At 34.2% G+C, this 21,947-nt stretch overlaps 1 protein-coding gene across 9 annotated transcripts in view; it reads left to right on the forward strand.

The window, feature by feature from the left end:
- LOC145629133 (serine/threonine-protein kinase BLUS1-like) overlaps nt 1–21,947 on the forward strand; it is a 29,093-nt gene that overhangs the window by 1,691 nt on the left and 5,455 nt on the right. For 4 of the 9 annotated variants that reach the window (XM_081681660.1, XM_081681653.1, XM_081681654.1 and 1 more), the window contains 19 exons: nt 971–1,293; nt 1,443–1,650; nt 3,074–3,328; nt 5,864–5,988; nt 6,074–6,118; nt 6,560–6,641; nt 6,727–6,795; nt 6,925–7,095; nt 7,224–7,289; nt 10,909–10,977; nt 11,167–11,304; nt 11,389–11,462; nt 12,416–12,661; nt 13,417–13,508; nt 13,621–13,697; nt 14,755–14,868; nt 14,951–14,987; nt 15,076–15,122; nt 18,727–18,788. In XM_081681660.1, the coding sequence (XP_081537786.1) occupies nt 1,486–1,650; nt 3,074–3,328; nt 5,864–5,988; nt 6,074–6,118; nt 6,560–6,641; nt 6,727–6,795; nt 6,925–7,095; nt 7,224–7,289; nt 10,909–10,977; nt 11,167–11,304; nt 11,389–11,462; nt 12,416–12,661; nt 13,417–13,508; nt 13,621–13,697; nt 14,755–14,868; nt 14,951–14,987; nt 15,076–15,122; nt 18,727–18,788 (1,934 nt within the window). In that variant the 5' untranslated portion in view covers nt 971–1,293; nt 1,443–1,485. The remainder of the gene's footprint in view (nt 1–970; nt 1,294–1,442; nt 1,651–3,073; nt 3,329–5,863; nt 5,989–6,073; nt 6,119–6,559; nt 6,642–6,726; nt 6,796–6,924; nt 7,096–7,223; nt 7,290–10,908; nt 10,978–11,166; nt 11,305–11,388; nt 11,463–12,415; nt 12,662–13,416; nt 13,509–13,620; nt 13,698–14,754; nt 14,869–14,950; nt 14,988–15,075; nt 15,123–18,726; nt 18,789–21,947) is intronic. The other 5 variants (XM_081681657.1, XM_081681658.1, XM_081681655.1 and 2 more) reach the window with 3 other exon arrangements.

Here is a 21,947-nt window from a genome sequence, read left to right on the forward strand (position 1 = left end):
GTGGCGTGGTGGATTGATGGGGAGGAGAGAGAAAGGAGCAAAGGGGCATCTAGCAGGAGAGGAAGAAGAAGGGGAAGAAAGGAAGCTACGGTGGTGGGGTGCCATGGGAAGGGGAAGAGAGAGAAAGAACTAGGGAGAGGAAGAGAGAGAAAGAAGGGGGAGGGTTATTATGTTATTGTAATTATTAGAATTATAAAAATAAAAATAAAAATATTTTCATATTTAAATAAAAAGTTTAAGTCAATTAGAACATGACACATAGATTGGCAACTGGAAACTAAGGTTTGGTGACCTACTGGGTTGCTACGAGTACATGGGTATCATAGCTTGGATTTTTTTTAAAAAAAATCAAAAGATAATATTATTGTGGGAGAAGTAGAAAAATGTTGTATTATTTTGGGCAATTTTTTCTAAAAAATAATAGATATCATGAAACTACACGCTACGACAAATTAATTTTCTTCTTATAGGTTAATGTGAATATGTGGTCAAAGATTGACTTAAACTTTGACTCTCAATTAGCATATGGAGTTAATATTTACACTTTGTTTGGACAAAAGGAAATGAAGGGAAAAGAAGAGAAGAGAATGGGAGGAGGAAACTTTTTCATGTTTGGGTAAAGTTTTGGGGGAAGAAAGGTGAAGGAGAGGAAGGGGTTCATTTTTCTTCCCTCTTTAATAAGCATAATCCCCCAAGGTTGGAAAGATTTAGAGAGAAAATGGAGCTCACCTTTTCCCTCCTTTTCTCTTCCCTTCCCTTCCTCCACTTTCCCTCCCCTTCCTCCTCTTTCCCTCCCCTTCCTTTCCTTCCTTCTTTGTTAAACAAAATGCAAGGAACGGAGGGTGTATATGCTCTAAAATTGTAGTGTGAACTGATGGTGTTTTATAGTGGTTTTCTGGTATATCTTATGTTCTATCATTAGACACCTTTGAACATAATTGTTTAATAAAACTGCTGTATCTATGTGCAGAAATATTCCTGTTGGTGTTTTTCCTGCTGGCTTACTATTGGCATGTGTCCCTATTTGGTATCTTTAGATCTATTTGTTGCCAATTTTTGGAAATAAAATGGACTTGGATCCAAAAATGTGATATATATCCCCAACTAATGCTTCTAGAGATTCTTTTCAGACGTGATTTAGTGGAGTTTAGCACCGTTTCTGATATTAGGTATCAACAAAGAGAATCAAGATTCTGTTGTGTATTGCCAGAGGTAGTGGATTCTGTAAAAGCCTAGCTATTTTAGCTTACAGCAATTGGGACTTGTGTTCTACTAGTGGGTGCTCCTTCATAGGTAAAATACTTGTCTCTACTAGGCTATTATTCTGTGAGCAATGCCTTCCACAAGCTGCTGAGTTGTGGGAATATGCTGTCGATCTGGAGGATGTCTATATTTGCTTTGGTTCTTGCGTTCATTTTTTTTTTTTACTATGCTATCTGCAGCATCTGAGAGTGAAGAGGATAATAGAATGGCACTATAAGAACAATGGAGGTCCTAGAGAAAAAATATCCCGTTGATGCAAAGGAATACAAGTTGTATGAGGAAGTTGGGGAAGGTGTGAGTGCTACCGTGTACAGGGCTCTTTGTATTCCGTTCAATGAGGTAGTTGCTATTAAGGTTCTTGATCTAGAGAGATGCAATAATGACCTGGTATGTGCTTACCTTATTAATTCTGCACTTATTGTATGACTTCAAAATATTATTTGAATCTAGTTGTTGCAATTATTCCATTTACTTATTATTGCCTACTTTTTCATAATTGTAAAATACTTCTTTTGGAATTATTCTCTCTGGAGCACGTGATTACTATTATTTGAATGTAGTTGCAACCATTTCTTTTACTTATTGCCTATTGGAAGTATTCTCTCTAAAGCATGTGATTACTATTGTATGTTTTTCTATTTCATTATTTATAGTTGTAAATATTTTGGAGTCCCTATAAATATGAGTAGTGCGATAGAGTTACAAATTTACAATGGTGGCCTATATGGGAGATGACCTGATTAGTAGGCTTATATCATGTACATTGGATTCTAAACATTAAAGACTTCTTTAAGTTCTTGAGTGTACCTTTCATGGCAGTCTTGTATGTCATTGAGTGGAGGACAAAATGAATGAAGTGAAAATTGATTCAAGTAATGGCCATCTTATCAAAAATTCTACGTAAGACCTTTCATTATTGCCTTTTCTTCTTCTTCTTCTTTTTTTTTTTTTTTTTTTTTTTCCCTTGGCATATTCTAAATTGACCCTCTACTTTTTTATATATCTCCAACGTGCCCTTGTAATTGTTAATGGCTAAGTTTTGGTTTTTATGGTTTTTTTTGGTTAAATAAGTAAAATCACTAACAAACCTTCCTAATTATCAGAGAACCACACGTTTTATGGAGGTGGAAAGAGGGCCATATTGCAATAGAATTGAATGACTGCTGCAGATTTGGTCTTAGTAATGGTTGAGTATTGTGAAAATCCACTGTATTTCATTACTGTATGAAAGATGGCGGTTTATGATACTTGACATAATTGTATGCATTGGTCATATATTGGATAGTTTCAGTATTTGGGAAAGCATTAGCCTTGTAATTTGTGTTGGCCATCTACTAATACTTGATAACCCCTTACAACTCGGAAATATATAATACCTTGATGGCAGTGGTCTCCAAGAATGAACCATTTACTCAACTAGGTGAATGGAGAAATATTGTGGGCCTATATTGTTGCCTTTCATGTTAAGTGTCAATAAATAAAAGAAATTCTTTGTCCTTCCATGTATTGGCATATTTTGACCGTATGATGTACTTGAGTCAACAGAGTTCTGTGATTAAGCTCTTGAACTCTGTAGGCATTTAGGTATGTGATGTTTTTGATTCTGCTTTGACCTCATCTGATGTTATGTGATGCAACAGAAATAATATCTGTATTTTTCTTAGTGGAAAATGTTATAATATGTTTATTTTTTATGTCTTATCCAGGCCCAAATATATAGGATGAAGATTTTGTTTAATTCTTGATATAATCTGGTATTCTGGCATAATTTTAATTTTACTACTGAGTGCATGTGCTTCATCTTATGCAGGATGGAATTCGTCGTGAGGTCCATACAATGAGTTTGATTGATCATCCAAATGTGTTACGTGCTCATTGCTCATTTACAGCAGGTCACAGCCTCTGGGTTGTGATGCCATATATGGCGGGAGGATCTTGCCTTCACATAATGAAGTCTACATATCCAGAAGGCTTTGAGGAACCTATTATTGCTACACTACTTCGTGAAACTCTTAAAGCACTTGTTTATCTACATGCTCATGGTCATATACACAGAGATGTGAAGGTAGTATCTTCTGTTTTATTTAAATTTTTTTTTTTTGATTTATTTATTTCTTTAAATTATTTAAAATCTTCGTTCAACATATTTTGATGCCTTTTTACATTGGAGATTTGTTGGTGTCCAGCCTCTTCTTAAGCAAGCTTGAAATTATAATATCAATTATCCCTAGTTTTTAGTTTGTTTCGGCATTGTGAGTTATTGAAGGATGAAGAAATAATAGTTAAGTTCTTTGTATGCTTATGTGCTAGTTCCTGAAATAATGCAAAAAAATTTATAGCCAATGGTTCATTGCTTGAATTTGCCCGCCTTCTTGCCAACAGTTATTGATGACTCATAATGCTAAAGACCTAATTCTGTACTCCCTTTGTTCTTAGTTTCCAATTAGGATGGTTTAAAAAGTTTTTTATTTGGAATCTTCCATATATGGTTAAAATATTTCCTTCAATCTTCCTATATATATTTGGTGAATGTGCCAACTTACTTTTTTCTCTTTTTTAGACAATTTTGTAAAACAAAATTCCACTATATTTATTTTCCCATGCATTTCCTATGCATGCTTTCAAATTTAATCACCATTCTTTCTTCCCAATCGATGCGGTTAGTGATTTTACTTATTTAACACAGAATTGATGTGGTTATCGCGGATGTGGTGATTAAATTTTAGTTATATAATTTTATATGTTTATTAATATAATTACTCATAAATTTTAAAAATTAAATTTTTATTTCATTTTCTTCTAATAAAAATTATATATATATTTTTTATCATAATTATTTCTAGTATTATTTTAATTATTATTAATTATTGGTACAATTCCTCTAAAATAAATATTGGGTAACAACTGTAACACATAAAGAGTAAAGAATTTTTTTGTTAAAGTTTTTTTTTTTTTGGTAAATAAATTTTTTTTTTTTTTTTTTTTGTTAAAGTTAGTAGTCAAAAGCAACACAAGTGGTATAGAAAATGACACCTCTCCTATACCTATTTCCCTACCCTGGACCTTTCTGACAGCCCCCCTCAAATAGCACCCATCTCCTCTTCCTGCCCCTCTCTCTCTCTCTCCTCCCCCTATTTCCTTTGCACTCTCTGGTTTTCAATGGAGTTGAAGAAAATTTCGCGAATTCAAAGCGATTTTTCCGGCGATTCGTAATGAAATCAGTGTAACGGCCGACTCAGTCCGAAAATGCGGTGTATTTTAAAAACCCACATCAAACCGCTAAATCTCGGTTCGGTAAAATTGAAAACCGCCACAACTCGCCCGATACTTGATGGCGCGGCTGCATTTTTGAAACCTGGCAGGATGGTCTTCAACGATATGGATGCATTAATAAGGTCTTAGGTTGTTTTTGGATGTTAGGCTCACAAATTTTTATATTCCCTTGGTGTTAAGTAAGGAAACTAAAGGAAGGTAGTGGAGAGTGTACTATCTTTATAGCTAGAAATTTCAATAGAGTACAACCTTAATTTTTTTAATTTTAAATAACTGTTTACTACTCATTAATTCCTCATCTCTCTTCGAGGGATGGTATTATCTTTCTTGGTGTTTCATTTCCGAAGGAACCCTCATGAGTTGAAGGAGCTAGCTAATTTGATGAGATCTTATTTTTTTTTTCTTATCACACCGATGATGGAATCTTAGAGTCTTTGCTTTTATTAGCATTTTTGGAGAATGATAATTTCAAGATTCTTTACTTAGAGTATGGTTTTCCAGTGGGTAAAAGCTTTTGTTTCAGTTGCTAATTAAGGTGAAATTGATGCTTAGGGTAGACCCCAGAAGAAATTAAGTCCTTACTTTTGCCTTGTATTTTGCTAGTGAAGACATATCTTTGATTTACTTTGGTTGGGATTCGTTGGATTGTCCTTTTCGAACCATTTAATTGTTTGCAATAGTATTGGTTATCGTTTGTCCTTTGTCTTCCTTGGCCCATGGGTTGGCAATAACAAATGTTGGAAATGGCAGTTATTCTCTAAGAAATTTTCTCATGACAATGGCATGTTAATGGAAATCCATCCTTGACTCGTTTTATCCTCAGAAATTTCTACCACCACTCAAAAAACTTTTAAAACAATGAGAAATGGTAATGCAAATTCATGAAGAAAAGGAGAGATTTAGGGCTGGCCAATCATGGAGAAAAAAGCGATCTAGGTAATTAAAATTCATGGTGAAATGAAAGATTTGGGACTGGACATTGACATATCTTATTTATATAATTACATATAATTTCATCATCATTACCATCACCGCCTACCTAACATATTATAATATTAGCTGAATTTTATGCCTTGTAAGGTTGTTCAAAATAATGAATGTTGTTATCATTCATTTTCTAAATTCTCCTTGATTGCCTTCTTATGGAAATATGAATCAATACAAAGTGTGAGAAGGATAAAGCTCTAAGTTTGTTACAGAAAATACACCAAATAACTAGTTGATTAAATTATTTTATTGCTTCTAATGTGATGTTTCGGTATAAACTTTACATTGGATTTGCTCGTGATGTCTGACTCATGATGTGTTTTTGAATTTCGCATTGTAGGCTGGAAATATATTACTTGACTCCAATGGCACAGTGAAGGTGGCAGATTTTGGTGTCTCAGCTTGTATGTTTGACACTGGTGATAGACAGCGGACTAGAAATACTTTCGTTGGTACCCCGTGCTGGTACTAGTCAATTGTTTCATTTATTTATTATCTGCAAGTTTTTATGTATCAATTCCTCTTAAGGATTACTCTGATTTTTTTGCAGGATGGCCCCTGAAGTTATGCAACAACTGCATGGATATGATTTTAAGTATGTGCATGGCAATCTCAACAATGTCATTTCCTTTAGTAAAAAAATTTGTTACCTTTTAATCTTAACTTAAATTAATTTGAAACTTGGTCATAACCTCTCTTTAACCTTATTCATTCATGTATCTATATCAATGGATTCTCGGACATGGGGTTGGACGCGTTATTTCGGACCAAAGTCTGCAAAATATTCATAAAAAGTGTTGACTCTAACACCAAAATGCATCAGTTTTGATACCAGAACCCGAGTTTGATTTAGAGACTATCATTGTTTTTGTCTTCAGGGATTCGTAGTTTTGATATTGATTTTGAGTCTGTTTGTTTTGCATTTTTTTAAATTTTGTTTTATTACTTTTGCCTGCTGAAGTCCTAACAAGAATTTTACTACTTAAGTCCTGTAGGTTTTGGCAATTTTGTAAAGTTTATTTTTATATGTAAACAGAGCAGATATATGGTCTTTTGGGATAACAGCTCTTGAGCTTGCTCATGGTCATGCCCCATTCTCCAAGTACCCTCCAATGAAGGTATATTAATGTTTACCTACTTATATCAGAGACCAATGCGTTTGTCTAGATCATCATTTTATTCTTTTTTTATGGAATTTTATAGGTTCTTTTGATGACTTTGCAAAATGCACCACCAGGTCTTGATTATGAGAGAGATAAGCGATTCTCAAAGGTGGTGGTTATATTCCTTTTCTTTCTTTCTTTTATTTTGTGGGGAGGGAGGGGGGGGGGGCTGGGTGCAGTTTAGAGATAAACTTTGCACAAATTGCAATTTTTTCACCATTTTCCCTCAATTTTACAGTCTTTTAAAGAATTGGTGGCTGCATGCTTGGTGAAGGATCCAAAGAAACGACCCACTTCTGAGAAATTATTTAAGCATCCCTTTTTCAAACATGCAAAATCATCTGATTTTGTGGCTCGCTCAATACTTGATGGCCTGCCTCCACTTGGTGAACGTTTTCAAATGCTTAAGGTTTGCTGCTTTTCTTTTGCCTCTGCTGGCAGCTTCAAATTGCCAATCTGCTAATTTTCTATATTTAATAAATGTTTTTATTTATAATTTTTTTTTTAATTTTTTTTCTTCTTTGTTATCCGTTGTAGGCAAAAGAAGCAGATCTTCTTGTTCAGAACAAAGATTTGTATGGGGACAAGGATCAGTTGTCTCAGGTAACAACTTATCTTTCCTTGTAGAGATAATGCACTTAGATCAATGATTTCCCAAACAATTATCTTTTTCATTAGATCTTGTCACGTGCTTTAAATCCACAATAAGATTCTTATTCTTCTTTAAATGTTATTGCCTAAGAGTTCAAGTCTTGTATGGACACCACTATCCCAGGAAGAAGTGTGATACAGTTCAAGTAAAAAACATTATAGCATGATAGTAGATAAAGTAAATTCGAGGGGATCCTGTTACCCATTGCACTCTGTTCGGTTTATGTGTTTGTGTGAGGGGATTTATTTGAATGTATTGACTATTGAAGAAAGGAAACATATAGGATTGCAAAAATAGGAACTAAAAAAATTACTGGTCAGCTTGGCCTTCAATAGTGATATGCTGCTATGGTATAGGCCATGGTATAAAAATGCGGCCGTTACGTCGCGAACCGGCCGATTTGTAACGGATTTTGATCTTACCGATCCGATATTTAGCGTTTTAGCACGGAGAATTTCAAAAGGCCGAGATTTTGGCCGATATAGCCGATACGAAATGAATCTCGCCCGCATCGAACGTTATTGACTCAAAATTTGGTTAATTTCCAGAAGATATACTCACTTTGTAGACAAAAAGAAAGGGAAAAGAGGAAAAAAATGGAGAAACTCCATTAAAACCGATGAGTTTCTTAGATCAGAACCAAAGGAAGAGAGAGAAAGTAAATAGTGGCAAAGTAAAGTAAATAGGTAATCACGTGTAAGTTGAATTGGGTTTGGTAGGCTTTATTTATTTATTTTATTTTATTATAGAGTAATATAAGATGGTGGGTACTGGTGGGTCAATAGTGGGCCAATGGTCACTTCTATGACAGGTGGCTTTTTATGTTTGGTATTTGTTTTTAAATTGCTGTCAATGGGTAAAAAGAAAAACAAACAATCTTAGGAGTAATACGGACTTATGGTATTGGTTTAAAGGTCATAAAGTATACTCTTAATAATTTAGTTCAAATCCCATATAAAAATAAACGAAAAATCCTAAATTATAATTTTTTTGGATTAATAAATTTTAAATAAAATTCTACCGCTACAACCGCGATCCGGTCCGCGATCAACGCATCAATACCGTTACTGTGATACCGCAACCGTTCCCCCGATCGCGACCGAGACCGCATTTTTATACTATGGTATAGGCACTTGTATAGTTGTATTTGTTCATGCCCAGTGAGCAGTGGAAGGTGAAGGAAGGAGCAAAGGGCTAGGAGGTCAAAGGTGAAGTGTCGGTTAGAAGTTAATTTTATATAAGTGGGTTGGGCTTTTGGTTAATCTCGTATCTTTGGGGAAAAGGATGGGTACATGTATAAGTCAAATTTAAAGTAGGTTTTTGCTTTATTATTTTTGTCCATTTAATGTTTTTTTCGAGTAAAGTTTTTTATTTTATTTTTATTTTTATTTTTTTAATTAAGAAGGAGGATTTAACAGGATAAGAAGGATTTATATAAGGTTTTCATTAATTTGGAGAAGACATTTTGCGGAATTATATTTTATATTTTCATCACTAAGGACGTATATGCGAGAGCTATCTCGAGATTGTAGACCACTATTGGGAAGACCGAAGAGTTCGTGTTAAAATTAATTTGAGTTTTGTTTCTACCCTACCCCTTTTCATTTTGTCATAGTCATGTATATTAATTTACGAGTTCAATTCAAGTTGATATACAGGGATGCATGATGATTTTTGATGAGACGAAGGAATGCGTGGAAATTAAGTTGGAATTGTGGAGACAATTTTTGGAACCTTAAATGGGATGGCTCTAAGGGGAGTAGAAGTAAGTCAAAGTATTTGGAATGTAAGTTTAGTGGGATTGGAAACGGGGAGGCGATCACCTTTTGGATCGAAAAATTGTTCAAGAGGTCTTTGACAATCCTTTATTCAAAAGGATGGGGGAATTGGATGGAGATGTTGCTCATGGGTTCAAAGCAGGTTGGTTCAAATGTAAGGTGCTATGGGGTTTTTATGTGATCCTGGCATGCCTCATAGATTGAATGGTAAATTCAACTGAATGACTAGTAGGCCTAATTAGGTCCAGTGAAGCATGTCACGTTCATAAGATGAATGTGGCGGAGATGCATACGTTGCGATGGATGTATACCTATACAAGAAAGGATCGGTTGAAGAATGAGATAATTAGGAAGAAAGTAGGGGTTACGCTTGTTGAATACGAATTGAGGGAGAATCGCCTAAGGTGGTTTGACCATGTAAATTGGAGGCCAAGTATGATGGGATTGCAAGGGGTATGGGAAGACCTACCAAAAAGTTGAAATTGTGTGATTGAGAGTGATATGAGTACTTTGAGGATTGAGGAAATTATAGTGTTTGATTGGTCGGAGTGGAAGAAAAATAGGAAAATTTGTCAAAAATAACACCACCTTTGGGCGGTCTTCCTATAATAGCACCACCTTTTGATTATTCTAGAATAACACCACCTTTCACATGCATTTGCCAAAAATGAAACAAAAAACCGGTAGCCTGTTTTATAGGTAACCTTGGGACACGTGTTCTAATTTGATTGGTCAATTTATTTATTTTTATTTTTGATTTGAAAAAAAAACTTAAAAAAACAAAAAAGTAAAAAAAGTAAAAAAAAAAAACCCTTCCCAGCCTTCTGCCCACCCCCTTTCACCAGCATCCACCACCCCCACCAAGACCATCCACCTGAAAGCACCCTTTCTCCGGCCCCTCCACTTCCCGACCCAATTTTCAGCACCCCCTCCCCTTTACCGACCCATTTTCGGCCCTTTCCCCTCTTCCCAAGCCATCCAAAAACCACCCTAAGAATTTGGGGATTAATGTTTCGGGTGGTGATTCGTGGGGGGAAGGGGTGGAGATGGTCGTCTGAAGGGAGAAATTGGTTTGTCGGCATAGTGGAGGTGGTTTGGCGCCGGCCGGTGGGGAGAGGAACGTTTTCGAGGGGAGGGAGGAGGATTTTCGAGATGAATGAGGAGGGTTTTAGGGCGGGAGGAAGGTGGTTCAGTGGTTGGAGCTGGTGGTCGGGGTCTGGGTTAGGAGGGGTGCCGCCGACACCGGAGTTGGGGCTCTGGCCGCCGGTGGTTACAAGGAGGCCTAGTGTTGGGGTTGGCTGCTAGGGAGGGAGGGGTTTTTTTTTTTTAATTTCAGTTTTTTTTTTTTTTTAAGAATTTTTTTTTTAAAGGTTTGTTTTTTTGAAAAAAAAAAATTTAAAAATTGACTAATGACATTGTGACATGTGTCATTAGTAACCTTTTTAACAAGTTACCAACAGGTTGCGTTTCATTTTTGGCAGATGTGTATCAAAGGTCGTTTTATTTTGGAATAATCTAAAGGTCGTTCTATTCTTGGAAGACCGATGAAAGGTGGTGTTATTTTTGACAATTTTTCCAGAAAAATATTCACGTTAAGGCGTGTTATGATTTAAAATTACTTTTTGGTTTATTTGTTTTAAGTGTTTAGCTTTAATTATTTACTTGACTCATGTTTTGCAAACTCTACTTATTTCCTTTGTTAAGGTTTCTCAAGCCTTTATAGTGTTTTACTCGCATATTTTAGGGTTTTAAGATATAGTTGCCACATTCTTACTTTTGGTGATTTATGCAGCAAGAGTACATTCGAGGCATAAGTGCCTGGAATTTCAACTTGGAGGATTTGAAGAATCAAGCAGCCCTTGTAAGCCTCTTATGCTCACTGAATTTACTCCAATCTCCTTGCTATGCATCTATGTGTAGATGCAAGTGTAGGTGGAAACAAGCACCTGTTTTGTTTTGTTTGTTTGTTTATTTATTTATGCAATTACCATATATTTTAGTGAATTTCTACCTTGTGAATTATGTTTTGAATACTAAAGTGTTGCCGCAGATTCAAGATGACGACAATAATTTAATTGAAGAAAACCCTAATTTAGGGTTGAAAGACAGGCTCGATGAACAATCTTTTCATACAGATAAACCATCTTCCGAGGGGACGATTCATTCAAATACTTCAGATAGTCATGAGGTAATTTAGCTATTTCATTCACACTAAGTGGTTGACATTTTTATTTGATGTATCCTTGGTGATTGCGAACACTTCCTATCTCAGGATGGGTTTGATGATCTTGATAGCTTGGAAGGTTCACTGGCTTCATTTCCTATTCAACCCCTGCAGGCACTTAAGTAAGTTTGATTTCTATTGTTTGCTCTGATGGAGACGTTGGACCATCTTCATTCCATTTAGAACTGATGGTGCATTTTAAATAATTCAATGAACCTTTCATGTGATATACTTTTTTTTTTATTATTATTTATTTATTTATTTTTATTTATTTTGCAATGGGGACATAATGGGCCAGTCTTTAAATTTTCTGATTAATAATATTTTGTATTTTTCATGAACTTCATTAAGAACCACTTCCATAAGCTAACTTCTAACTACCAATAGCCTATGCCTCCTTGCTCACTAATTATGTGTGGGAGCGTTCTGCATCCTAAATTTCAGTTGGTCCAGTCTTTAAATTTTCTGATTAATAATATTTTGTATTTTTCATGAACTTCATTAAGAACCACTTCCATAAGCTAACTTCTAACTACCAATAGCCTATGCCTCCTTGCTCACTAATTATGTGTGGGAGTGTTCTGCATCCTAAATTTCAGTGCTGCAAATTTTTCTAGAGGCCCAGAAACTGGTAAGGATTTTCAAACAAACATCAACTTGACAGATGGGACTTTTCTAGCTTTAATAATGCCAGAATCACTTGCTTATATAATGTTTCTAAATATTCTTGATAGACATGTTCTAATTTTGCATATGTAAAGTAAAAAAGTAATAAAGAAGAAATGAATTGTGAATTGTAAGAGCTACTTGCAGAAGTCAATACATCAGACTCATTTCTTTCTGTCTGCTCTATTACTCCGTCGTTAAGCTCTTACTCCGTCATTCTTTTTGCCTCATTCACTAGCTTCTCTAGATCCTCAGGTAGCCTTCCTCTGTTTAACTAAGGTGTCTTTTTTTGCTTGTGTATCCTTGTGAGTGTATATGTTTAAGAATAAATTCTTACCACTTGTTACTGACTTTGATTCCAGTTCTATGCTACATAGTTGCTTACCAGCACTTCTTGTTATTTCTGCAGAGGGTATTTTGATATTGGTGAAGATGACATGAAGAGTATTAGATACAAAAATGCATCTCTGACAGATGCTGAAATAAATTTTTCCAAAACTGAAAATGAGCAAGTAGGAAGAACTAATGGTGACAATTTGGTTCGGAGTAGCTCCCTACCGCAATTTGTTAATGCTGGACAGAAAAAGGTTCTTAGTGGTCCTCTCCTCTATGAAAATGTGAGCTCATCAAGGAAGATGATCACTGATGGGGATAGGTAATTCTATCTTGCTCTTCTCTATCTCTCTCTTTATTTTTTTTTTTTGAAATTTTATTTATTTATTTTTTAATTTTTTTTTTTTGGGTTTGCATTGCCAAATTCTTTATTTTTTATACTATAGTATACCTGTGCATTAATGCACGGGATATTTGATACCATAAGAAAAGTTCTCTATCTAAAAAGACTGTAATTTGAGAGAGAAAGAAATGGTGTTTTTTGTTTTTGTTTTGTAATATCTTTTTTTGTTCGTGCGTGTGAATGATAGAATTAACTTTTTTTCAATTTTTTTGTGGTGGGAAAGTAGATTGTGACATGTAGTTTAATAAAGGAACATTTACACCATGTTTAAATAACAATAGTGAAGGGTAAGGGAGGGGAAGGAAAAAGAGGGAAAGAAAGGGAGGGAGAAGATGAACTTCCATTTTCCTTCCAAATCTCTCCAACAATGGTGGGATTTGATTTATTAAAAGGGGAAGGAAAATGGATCCTTTCAATTCCCTCCTTTAGGTATCCGAACAAAAAATAATGCATCCCTCCTTTTCTCTTCTCTTCCTTTCCCTCCATTTCTCTCTATCCAAACATAGTGTCAAGAATAATTAAAATTGTATTTCGGTAGTATCCAGAATTTGATATGTCAGGGTACATAAGGAGTTTTTGGAAGGAATGCAATTGGTAAAATGGTTTTTTTCAAAAGTTGTGGCATAATAAGAATTCTCAATTGTTATTATGATTCATTTGAATTTCTATCACAGGGACAACATGCAACCAAGGCATCCCGCTGATAGAAATTACAGCGGCCCAATCTCATATCGTCAAAGGAGAGATACAAATAACAATACATTAGGTTTCTTATTTGCCAAATCTGATGCATCAGAATTTTTAATTTTATTTTTTTTAATCTTTCTTTTCTTTGTGAAACAAGTCTCTCTTCTCTTTTTTCTTCCTTGTTATTGCAGTGGAGGATTCTTCAGAAGGGGCTGTTGTTAAGCGCAAAGGTCGTTTTCAAGTTACATCAGCTGATGTCAGCCAGAAGGTGTACCTTCTTTTTTGTATTTTTTGTTTTTTCTAGTAAATTTTTTTAATCCTTTGTATGAACTTATGTTAAAGCACCCAAGGTCAGGACTGAAATTGGATTGGAATTTTTATGTATTCCTTTTCTTATTCTGCAAACACATTTGGAGTTCACGTAGATATACTAGATAGCTATGTTACTCAGACACAAGTCCACAAGTGCAAGATCAGGTCCATATCCACGTACGTGACACGTCAAGGTCAGAAATTTCAAAAATAGGGTCATCGTCCTAAATTTGGATAAAAATTTGGGGACTTTGCATAAGTAGAACATATTCCTGTAAAGTCATTTAGCATGAATTCTATTGTAGAATTACATAAAACACAGTTTTTAGGCTGACTTGATTGTTAAAATGCTTATTGGAAGCCTATTTCTTGCACCTATTTTTCTCTTCCTTTTAATCCTACCTTTTCTTCTATGGTTATGTGGTTCAAATAGTGTCTAAGTAAGGATTGAAGTGTCGGGTAAGGATTAACTTGCAACATTGTCAAGCAAGCATTTGAATATGATGTCTTTGTGTCAATATAACATGCACATTATCAGAGCGAGAACTTTGGGTCATCACTGTATGAAATCTTTAGTTGATAATGCTCCATTCGTATTTGTTCAACTCACTTTCCATTTTAATGTGTTCTTATTTGTTCTACTCTGCTTTATTCTATTTTAGGCTTGTTCCTTTTACCATCATACCCTTTTTACCTCAGTAAATTCACCTTTCAACTCTCTGCCTCTTACTTTATTCTTCTTATCCTTATACCCACCCACCTTTTAAGATTTTATCTCTTGTTTTATCCTACCTAGTCTGTACTCACCTTTTTCAATATTATCTTAAATGTTGTATGTTATAGCAATTGAGTAGAATATAGAAGAATAGAGGGAGTGATTTTTCATTGAGTTGCTAACACTTGTTGTTTAAAGTTGCTCCTTTGTTTGTGTATCATCATTATTCTAAAGAGTTGAGCTAAGTAAGTTATCTTGTAGGCATGATTTTATAACATTGCCTTTTAAATCTCTTCAGGGCCAGATTTGCCTAAGCTCTGGGAGCACAGCTGGGCTCATGCCTCCATACCTTTCTGCTAGTACAATCCTTCCAACCTTGCAGTATGTTTTGCAGCAGAACAATTTGCAAAGGGTTCGTATATATTAATTTTGAAAAGGTAGCATTTAGGTAGGAGGTATTTGTTATGGTTATAATATGTATTTTTTCTTTACAGGACGAATTAATAAAATTAATTAAGCATGTGGAGCTAGGTAATACTGTTCTTTTCTGTTTAATTTGAACTCCTTTTTTGTTTCCATTGTTTTGTAGTGGACCTCACAATTTTCTCTTGTTATGCAGGCAACATCTGTGAGTCTGCTGATGCAACGAGTAATGGCATTTCACAGGTACCATTGTACAAAGTACTAACTATACAATTATCTGTGTATAGTATCTACTATTCTGTGTATAGTATCTACTATACTGATAATTATTCCACTTGATTGTCTAAAGAAGGGGGAAGAACTAGTAAAAAATAAAATGCAATTTTTTTGATTTTATTTCTCTAAATTTTTCTTTATTTTCACTTTGTTGTAGGCTCACTTCTGATAATCATGTTAAGAAGTATCTAATCCACCTGAGCATATTGAAATTTAGCAACTTGTTAAGAACTAGCATAACTGGACTTAAATTTATAGGAAAAGTTGTGAGGATTTATAATTTGAAATTACAAACTATAAAAATATTATATTAGATACTCAAGCTTTTGAAAGTCTTGATTCTCTTATAATCACTAATGAAAATGCACTATAATATTCATCCTCCCGTTTTTCTTCTCACTGATCTCCTCTTTATCTAGCACTATTCTGTCTAACGTACTTGCTTTTTTCCTTTTCAAACTAATTCTAACCGGTAAAACTGTATGCATTGCTTACAATTGCCCTCCAATAAGCATGGCTATTATTACATTACCATCCTCCTAAACTTCCACCTTATCTTATCCTTAATGGTGTGTTTGGATTGAAATGGAGGGAAAGGAAGGAAAGGGAAATGGAGAGATGGAATATCTTTCATTTGGATAACAAATGAGGAAGGAAGGGAATTGGAGGGGAGAGAAATGGAGGGATTAAATTGCAAGAAATTTATCCCTCCAACACGGAGAGATCTGTAAGGAAAACTCACCATTCTTCCTTCCCCTCCCTTTCCCTCCCCTTCTTTTCCTTCCCCTTTATTTATCCAAACACAGAGTAAGTTGGTTTGTAACCACCTTCATCTAAGTGTTGATAACATTGTTCATCATTCCATTAGTTGAATAGCTCGGAGTTGCTTGGCATTGGAGTGGTAAGTCTGTAGACTGTTACTCTGACACCTTCCTTGCTCATGAGTGTCGCGTGTCGACACAACACGACGCGCGACACGAGCCCTTAGGCACAACTCCGGGAAAGTGTCGACTCGGGGATCGGAAAAGTGTCTGAAATGGGTGTCGATTTCAGAAAGAGGGGATTAAGTTTGAACTTTGCATGCATCTAAATTAATGGAGGAGAGAGAAGATAGAAAGAGAAGACTACATGATAAAGAATTAGAAAGGGAAAGTGGGAGAAGGTGAAAGGTTGATGAGGTGTGAGTGTGGGACAGCTGTGTGGTCATGTGGTTGTTCTTTAAAATATTATACTTTATCCATGTCCTCACAAATTCTTTTGACTTTTGGACCCACCTTTACTTTTATACTTTTACTTAGTACCATGTGATTATTATATCTTCTTACAGCTTATGTACTAGAGTACTTGTATGACACTATGTACTACTTTTATTAGTTTGGAAAAATTGACAGGAATATTATGACCGAGAATAAAACCACCTTTTGATAATCCCCCAATAAAACGACCTTTGCACATGATCTTCCATAAATAGGATAAAAAACTATTAACCCGATTAGTAGGTTAAGGAAGGACACTTGTTATATTTTGATGGGTTAGCTTTTTTATTTCAATATTTACATATTTCTTTTTTAAAAAATTAATTATTTTATAAAAAAATTAATTAAAAAAAAACCCTCCTCCTTTAAATTCTAACCACCGCACCCCTCCCCCTTTCTTTTCCCCGTCCTCTATCTAACAAATGCGCCACCACCAACGACAACAAAATCCCCCACACCTACAAATCTTAATGGAAAAAAAAGACCGAAAAAGAGCAAAATTTCAGAGATTCAAAGCAACACCACATTTCTTTTGGGGTTGAATTTGGTAAATTGCGAACACAGGAGCAACAAATTTCTTTTATGGTTGAATATGGTGAATAAGTCGGTGCGTGATTGTTATCAGTGGTGATTACGGTGGTTGTGATGGGGCTTCGCGGTGGATGTATGGTGGGTTATCATGTCGGTGATAAGTGTGTTGGTGAGGAGAGAGAGAGGTAAGAGTTTAGGTGAAAGAGGTGGAGTTTGCGGCATAAGGTGGTGAGTGGAGAGTGCGGTTCAGGGAAGAAGAGAATGTGGCGGCGGCGGTATCGACGGTTGTTAGTGCGGTGATTTGTGGGGATATGTGGGGTTCACGAGATGGGGGTTGGGCGGTTATGTTAGTTTGTTAGGTAATTTTTTTTTTAATATTAAAATAAATTTATTTAAAATCGCTTTTTTAAATAGGAAAAAAAACCAACTAACCAACTACAAAGGGACAAGTGTCATACTAACCCATTAATTCGGTTACCAACCGGTTTCCCCCCATTTTTGGAGATCATGTAGAATGGTCGTTTTATTGGGGGATTATCAAAAGGTGATTTTATTTATGGCAGACCGAGCTAAGGTCATAATAAACCTATCAATTTTTGCTATTAGTTTTATGATTTTTAGCTATTTTTTATTTTTAAGTGTCGGATTAAATTGTTTGGACACTTTATACAGCAGTCGTATCCTAAATATTAGTCAAGACATTCCCTTGACCATATCGAAGTGTCGACCAAAATTTAGTCGGACACGACACTTAACGACGAGTCCAAGTAACGTTGGATGAAGGTATCGAAAGGTTATGTTGCATTGGTTGGGTAGACTGAACAAGGAGTGGATGTTTGGATCTTGAGAAGTAGGTTAATTAGACATAGGTTGTCTCATTAAGGATAGACCCACATGCATCCCTTTTACCAATTTCCCTTAGTAACATCTAGGATTTTCTACAAGGCCACGTATGAATTAGGGAGGCTTCTTCGATACTCCATCCTTTGTCCCCACCATTATAACCTTTAGTGCATATCACTATGACCACTTCCAAAGCAACCTCCACCCAGTGGCAGATGGGGGAGAGGGGGGGGGGGGGGGGAGGACAAATTTTAGATGTTTAATAATTCGACAAAAATCTTAAGAAAAAAAAATAATTGATCACAAACTGTTTTAAGAAGGCCTAAGGTCTAAGCACACCTCTCATTTGAAGTAGACCTTACCTATGCAATCTTCCTTCATCTACTACAGGTTTATTTTTCTTAAATCCTTTTTTTTCCTCACAACATTTAGCCATTATCATGAGGTTTTAGGGTTTTTTCAATAAAGAAATTCGCAAAGCATTGTGTTTGGGGATTGTATGTAGGACAAAGCAAGTACAAGATATAGAATTAAATCAATTTTTATTACGAAACTTTTTGAAACAAAAAATAATTCAAATACTGTTTGTACAATATAATCATAATTTACAATAGTATGGACATATGATGTTCTTGTTTCAGTTTTAAATTAATATGTTTCATCTTTTCTTACTTATTAAGGAATAGGAGGGAGGGGGGGGGGGGATGGGTTGGTTATGACATCTATGTAACAATAGTTGTAAGATGAATCAAGAATGCGGAAAATTTTCTTACATTGCCAATAAGGAGTGTGTTCTGGCTGTTCACAGCTAGGTCATGACAACCTTTTGTTGGAAAAATAGGGTTCTAAAGTGACTTTATGTAGCACTTGAGAACATAATTTTTAAACATAATTATTCAGTTATTATCTAACACTAAGATACTTTATGTTGTTCTTGTCAGACATTGCCGGTCTCTACTACAGAGGGTGAACTTTTGTCTCAAGTTATGCAATTACAACAAAGGTATATTATATTACCTCCGTTTTTTTAGTAGACGTCTTTTAACTTTAGCACTATTCACACATTTTCCTTTGACCGTATTTTGTGATTTATATGTCATGAAAAATATGGTCAGGTTAGATCTTGTTATATTCGGCATGATATACTCCCTCCGTTTTTAAATACTTGCTCCATTTTTCCATGCACGGAGTTTTAGGAGAAATTGAAGAATTTAATAAAATATGGAGGTAGTGGGTAGGTGGAAGAATAAAAAATTGTAAAAAAGCAAAGATAGTGGAGAGAATTGGAGGAGAGAGAATATGAAAATGAAAATGTGATAATGGTGGTTCCTAGGTTGCACTGATACGGATACGGGAACAAAAACGGGTACGGGGACGGGAACGAGATACGGCAATTTTTTTTTTTTTCAAAAAACGGTTACGGCAAAAAAAAATCAGCAAAATATAAATCCATTAAAAAAAAAAATCCATACAACACAACTTAGAAGAAATATTACGGAACTTAATGTCTTAAACTGCTAAAATTCTTAAGAACATAAATAAAAGCGGTAAATTTTGAGACTCCATTCAACTGTACAATGTAAAAAAAAAAAAAAAAAAAAAATCACCTATTGACATTCTCAATTAATGTAGGTCACTAAATACAAAACTAATGTAACTATAATACTATATCAATTTTTACAACTTTTACATAAAATTCACTATATACAAAAATAAGGTAACTATCAATTTCTACAACATTTACGTAAATGTTGCATATATCATTGATGACTATGCAATAGAGGTCTTTTTTTTTTTTTTTTTTTTTTAGAAAAAGGTAACTATATAAATTTAAATAGATCAGTACATGTTAAAAATTATTACTATATGTAATCTAAGCCTATGTAATATTCTAACTTACATCCCGTGACTAATAGGCTTGCAACGCCAAAAACAAATTTATATCTCATAAATTAAGTAAATAAATAGAGAACAATGGTACAAATTTTTTCAATGAAAATTGAATTTTTTTTTTTTATTTCTTATTAATTGGTTTTACCATTCAAAACTTTTTGTTGTTAAAAACTTGTTTTCACTTGTCATTTTTTTAGCTAATTTATTGATGTTTGTATCCAATGCAATTACTAAATTACACTTGTTTTTACTTATCGATGTTGTATTATACTAATTAAAGCTAGATTTTACTCAAAAATATGTGATATGTAACAAACAACAGTGTTTAACTAAAATAAAAATCAAAGACAAGTGTCATGCATTAAAAATTAGAATTTTAGTGTGTAGTGACATTTATTCATTTAGACCAACTTAATTAATAATCAATTAACTAATCAATTGTTAAACACTAAAGAATTATAATTTCCTATAAACACAAACTTAAAACAATCAAATAATCAGCAACAAAATTGTAAAGAACGTAAGATTTAGATTAACACAAAGAAGAATTGCAAAAATAATTAATAGATCACTTACACAAATTTCCTAATTTTGATAAACTTAAATTAAGTACCAATTAAAAAAAAAAATTATGTAAACATTTTTTTTACGGATTGACCCAAAGTAGAAAATTAATTGGTTGCAATACTGTGTGAAATGTATAATCTAAAAGTAGGATGAAGCAAAAACGATCTTTTAATCAACTACGAAACTCTAATAAAAATCTTATTACAAACTCTAAAAATCAAATGAAAATTACTTATACTACCTCCTTGAACTAAGTATTTGATGTACCTCCTAGAACAAACTTTAATCCTCCTAGGGTTTTTTTAGCACGTGATGCGCGCGGATCAGTTTGCATAAATGTGTAGCTATTCTAGAGATTGGGTTTACGACTTTATTATGATTATGTTATGGGGTGTTATATACTTATATTGTTGATATCTTATATTAGTTCGTTTGTAAAGATTTTTCACACAATAACACAAGCTCATAGTATTATAAGTGATTAACCAAAAAAAAAAAAATATTTAAGCTCAAAATAATGTTCCTAGTCAATATCACACGTATTATGAAAACATTAAGTTACTTGATAGAGAACATTTATTTAGACAAGATTGTAAAATAAAATAAAAATAAGGCAATTCAATAAGGCGATACAGAAAAATATCCAAGTTATCCATCACATTCCACAATGGGCATAATTTAATCCGAATACTGTCTACACATTCAAACTACTACTACACTACAAAATTACATAAATGATTCGGCTTTTAGATGCATAAACTTCAGAAATTTTGAATCCTCAATTATCAGTATTGCTATTTTTTTTTTTCCTTTCAGAGGAAGTATATAATTTACCAATCAAAACATCAAACATTCTCCAACTACCTTCATAAATGCGTATGGTAACAGAAATGTGTAACTATTTTAAAGATTGGGTGCTATATTGTTGATATCCCATATTAGTTCATTTGTCAATATTTATATACACAATAACACAAGTTCATAGCACTATACACAATAGCTAATTAAGAGTTGCAAAGAGTAGTGAGAGTCAAATGGAAGCAAACTGTATCATCTCTATTAGAGATCAATAGACAGAAGTTCGTAAATTACATTACAAATAATACAACTTTAGCATTTTCTGGCTACTTTAGTGTAATGAGGCCAACTCAAGTAGATCTTTGTATTCATCAGAAACAAAAGACTTCACCTTGACTCCTGGTTCTTTTGTATTCTTTGATGGAGAGGCGTACTTCACTCTGATCATAGTCACTAGACCTGCAAAACCACTTCAGGAATTAGACAAGAGTTTTTATAGAAGAATGTCTATAACGTGCAGATATAATTAGAATGTATGTGAAAAAATAGGGGTAATAGGGACCAGCAGAAACTCTAATCAATTGTGAACAATCAGGCTTTATAACAATACTTAAAAGTTGAAATCATTAATGAATACAAAGCTCAGCATAGAATTTTGGATCTTCACTTAGTAAGAGGAAATAAAATTGTAAATTTTTAACTGATCATTTTAAAACTTCCATGTTGACAAGTTTCAACCCAACTTACAGCGCCAGTATTATTTGCAAAGCAAGTAAATACTGGTATGCCATTTTGATGAACTTGATTCATTGTATGGTGAATATGGAAACTTACTTTGATGAACACGTCCATAAAAAACCATTCACCTCTCTAGTACTCTAATTGTCTCATTCTTATCCTTGTA

The sequence above is a fragment of the Chenopodium album genome, chromosome 4 (assembly GCF_948465745.1).
Source record: "Chenopodium album chromosome 4, dcCheAlbu1.1, whole genome shotgun sequence".
In the NCBI taxonomy this organism is placed as follows: domain Eukaryota; kingdom Viridiplantae; phylum Streptophyta; class Magnoliopsida; order Caryophyllales; family Amaranthaceae; genus Chenopodium; species Chenopodium album.